The sequence below is a fragment of the Pecten maximus genome, unplaced genomic scaffold (assembly GCF_902652985.1).
Source record: "Pecten maximus unplaced genomic scaffold, xPecMax1.1, whole genome shotgun sequence".
Taxonomy (NCBI): Eukaryota; Metazoa; Mollusca; class Bivalvia; order Pectinida; family Pectinidae; genus Pecten; species Pecten maximus.
This window is the reverse complement of record NW_022981839.1, coordinates 1-4635: the sequence shown is the minus strand read 5'-3', so window position 1 is coordinate 4635 and position 4635 is coordinate 1. Positions and strand designations below refer to the sequence as shown.

General features: G+C 37.5%; 1 protein-coding gene across 1 annotated transcript; it reads right to left on the bottom strand.

The window, feature by feature from the left end:
- Window positions 1-223: 223 nt before the first annotated feature.
- On the bottom strand, window positions 224-4629 carry LOC117320245 (prolyl 3-hydroxylase OGFOD1-like). The gene is made up of 4 exons (XM_033874893.1): window positions 4522-4629; window positions 2109-2243; window positions 944-1002; window positions 224-387 (listed from the first exon to the last, which is right to left on the bottom strand). Exons 1-4 carry the CDS (start codon window positions 4619-4621, stop codon window positions 241-243), a joined length of 441 nt encoding a protein of 146 aa, XP_033730784.1. The 5' UTR covers window positions 4622-4629; the 3' UTR covers window positions 224-240.
- Between the last annotated feature and the right edge of the window lie 6 nt (window positions 4630-4635).

The window sequence follows — 4635 nt, the reverse complement described above, 5'->3', positions numbered from 1 at the left end:
ATAAAATGACCCCTTTTTCTAATTTTCATTGATAGTTCTTCTACACTAGACGAGACAAAATGAAACTCCAATAACCAATAAACCATACAGATCGTCCATCTGGTTTTCATAGTACTTTTTGGGGTAAGTGATGTTAGATCAGAATACGAAATAAATATCGATTGCTCTAAAAAAAAAAAAAAAAAAAGACAAAAATTCCCTTAAATAAAAATATAATTCAATCTTTGCAATATATTGATTTTATTCATAGTACGTACAGCATATGTCATAATATTCCCTTTTGGGCAGCTTTCTAGATCTGACATTGAGGTGTTTGACAAAATGTAATGTGTCTTGGCCCCGGTACACCAGTGCCAGACTGTTCTCGGATGGACTCACGGACAACAACTGGAAAAAAAGGACAAATAGATATCTTAAGAGTCGGCTTTGTGATATTTATAAACAATACACAGTAAACTTAATTTAGACAATATCAGTTTTCAGAAATCCTCATTTCGTGTATAAGTTTGATATGTGGTTTTGACTCAACATTCTTTAGGAATAGCAGATCAACGTTTTCTTACATTCTATCTTGTTTAATTGTACATTAAAGCATATATGTTCATATATCGGGTCATATCATTCTGAAATAGTCATTTAGATTTCCTAAACAAAGATTATATCCTTTTGAATTTCAAAATATTATTCAAATTTTCAAAAGTTATAATTCAGATGTCCAAAATGGTCGCATTGAAATCAAGAGAAATAACTCTTTCGCGACAGATTTATTTACAAAGTCGACGCAATTTGGCAGTCCGGAAAACTTGTAATCCAGAAGGTTCGGGCTGGGAACAAAGGTGTCAGGATTATCAAGGGTCCACTGTAATTATTCACAGCTTGAATCAAAAAGGATTTAATTTAAAACCATATAGAATAGAAAATGTGTTTTAGCAGTAGGACTGACCTCCTCATCCTCCCCTCGTGCTATGTAGCTGGTAATCCCTCCCTGATCAGGCTCCCATCCTGAATAAAAAAAAAGTCATCCATTAGCATATTTTTGACTTCTAATTAACTCTAACTGATTTACAACTGGCTTGGTTCAGTATTATTTGACCTTCATGTATCCTTATTTGTGCTTTGAGACTGGTATAAAGGTCAGTATCTATAATACAGAACTGATGCTGACTTAATAGTGCTATCTCTTTGAAGCATACTCACGAATATAACCAGCAGGACACACCACCCGGTCACATTATATTGACAATAACGACCAGCAGGACACACCACCTGGTCACATTATATTGACAATAATGACCAAAGTTATGATACAAAGATACAATTATCAATACAGTTTGCATGTACATACAAAAATTGGTATAAATTGTGTCTGTTTTGATTATACATTGAAATAACTATCATAGTTTTATTTATTATTTATGAGTAAGCTGTTGTTGGCCAAGATGGAAGCCGGTGAGGATTCTTATTTGGAAGGAAATTGGAGTACCCGGAGAAAACATATGGTCGGGCAGGTGACCCCATACCTTTCTACATCTGATCAGGGAATCGAACCCGGCCACCCAGGTGAAAGGCAACTGTGCTACCACTAAGCCACCAAATATAAGACCTTGTATGTAATGTACCTATATTAAGAGGTCATTAAGATACTATACTAAATGTCACTAGTAGCATACTCATAATAGGAGAGTGCATACTTGATTAAAATATATAGAATTTGGTAATTGATAGTTGATGTTGTCAGCCTCTCCAGTAAGACCACTCTCTCACATGTACCTCCATGGTCTCAATGGAGAGGTGTTCATGCAATCAGAATTATAAATATGTACATATCTTACATGCTAAATGGCAGGCTAAAAACTTTAATGAAAATACTGATTTTAATGTTTCCTTTTTTCTGTTAGACGACATAAAAATCCCTATCCATCAATCTGATAGTCTAATGAGGAACAAAAAATGGAGTCACCAAAAATGATGGAATCTTTCTCGGCTTTGATTTATTTAATCTAAACAAATCCACAAACTGAGGCTGGTGTGATTTCATACATCAGTCTATTAATTCAATGGTGAAATTAAAGTGATTTTTTTAGCCTGACTTTAATTTTGTTCCCTACCTTCACAGCCAATATATAGAAGAACATCCAAGGCGAACTCTCTGTCCCCCTCAATCTCATTGTCATGTACCAGAGTGTACGAACCATGTTTCCATTTACGAACTTGGGTACAACAGCATGGCTCTCCTTTTGTTCCTATGATATTCAAACAATATCAAAAGTGTCATAAAATATAGCGAAACAAATGTATAAACAAAAACAAAAAATATATCAAATAATGAACAGAAAATCACGTTTAGTAGGTTAACAAAAAAAATAAAAAAAATTGGCAAATTTGAACATTCTGCAGATTTCTGTCTTTCTAAGGGAAAAGAGCTGTCCTAAATAAGAATGCAGAAAAAAATCCTGACTTGTATAAAAAATAGAAAACAAGACATTAGATAAAATTTATGGAGAATTCATGGGAACTGACATGCCATTTTATAAATTTTAAACAACATTTCTACTACAACAAGAGGCCCATGGGGCCTGTATCGCTCACCTGGATGGATTAGACCAAATGTCAAAATAATGTTCATATTCAATTTGTTTTATTTGTAAATCTCTAACAATGCTATATATGGTTATAGTGTGGGATTCCGAACTGCTTTAAAGATCAATGAAGTCCAGACTCTCTAAGGTCTGAAAGACCTCAAGAATTGTTTTTAGAACATGCATTTATAACTTTATGACCAGTAGTGATTTAAAGGAATTACCTCTATTTCCCCTATTGGGCCCCGCCCATTTGTCCCCTTTGGGGTCAGAGTCACCATTTTTTGCAAAATCTGTTCCCCTTCCCCAAGGATGTTTCTGACCAAATTGGGTTCAAATCCATTAATAACTTTATGACTAGTAGCGATTTAAAGGAATTACCTCTATTTCCCCCTATTGGGCCCCGCCCCTTTGGCCCCTCGGGAGTCAAAATCACCATTTATGCAAAATCTGTTCCCTTTCTGCTAAGGATGTTTCTGGCCAAATTGGGTTCAAATCCATTCATAACTTTATGACAAGTAGCGATTTAAAGGAATTACCTCTATTTCCGCTATTGGGCCCCGCCCCTTTTGCCCCCTTGGGGTCAGAATCACCATTTACGCAAAATCTGTTCCCCTTCCCCAAAGGATGTTTCTAACCAAATTGGGTTCAAATCCATTCATAACTTAATAACTAGTAGCGATTTAAAGGAATTATCTCTATTTCCCCTATTGGGCCCCGCCCCTTTGGCCCCTTTGGAGTCAGAGTCACCATTTTTGCAAAATCTGTTCCCCTTCCCCCAAGGATGTTTCTGACCAAATTGGGTTCAAATCCATTCCTAACTTAATAACTAGTAGCGATTTAAAGGAATTACCTCTATTTCCCCTATTGGGCCCCACCCCTTTGGCCCCTCGGGGGTCAGAGTCACCATTTATGCAAAATGTATTCCCCTTCTGCCAAGGATGTTTCTGGCCAAATTGGGTTCAAATCCATTCATAACTTGATGACTAGTAGCGATTTAAAGGAATTACCTCTTTTTCCCCCTATTGGACCCCTTTGGCCCCTCAGGAGTCAGAATCACCATTTATGCAAAATCTGTTCCCTTTCTGCTTAGGATGTTTCTGGCCAAATTGGGTTCAAATCCATTCATAACTTTATGACAAGTAGCGATTTAAAGGAATTACCTCTATTTCCGCTATTGGGCCCCGCCCCTTTTGCCCCCTTGGGGTCAGAATCACCATTTATGCAAAATCTGTTCCCCTTCCCCAAAGGATGTTTCTAACCAAATTGGGTTCAAATCCATTCATAACTTAATAACTAGTAGCGATTTAAAGGAATTACCTCTATTTCCCCTATTGGGCCCCGCCCCTTTGGCCCCTCGGGAGTCAGAATCACCATTAATGCAAAATCTGTTCCCCTTCCCCCAAGGATGTTTCAGACCAAATTGGGTTCAAATCCATTCATAACTTGATGACTAGTAGCGATTTAAAGGAATTACCTCTATTTCCCCTATTGGGCCCCGCCCCTTTGGCCCCTCAGGAGTCAGAATCACCATTTATGCAAAATCTGTTTCCCTTCTGCCAAGGATGTTTCTGGCCAAATTTGGTCAAAATCCAATAAGGCCTTTTTGACTAGTAGCGATTTGAAGCAAATGTTGACGGACGGACGACGGACGGACGGACGACGGACGCTGCGCCATGACATAAGCTCACCGGACCTTCGGTCCAGGTGAGCTAAAAATCATTTATGTTATTAAAACTACAGTTAATTAAGATATGAGAAGAATAAGAATTTCTTTGAGTGACTGCTTCTATTGTAGAAATGATGGATCAATGCAAATACATATTAAATGAAATTCTTGAAAACCTGATGCATTCCATGACTGAATTTTCAATGAATGTATGCATGTAGCTGCCTTCAAATTATTTTTGATATTAGCTGGGTTATGCCCCTTGAGTTATACCATTAGTTCCTGCAGTGTCCTCGTCGCTTTCATCAGTATCAGATTCCGGTGCCAGGTCATGCAGTTTAAGCCCCGTAAGATTTGATAAGACCAGAAACATAGCATCAGACTGGA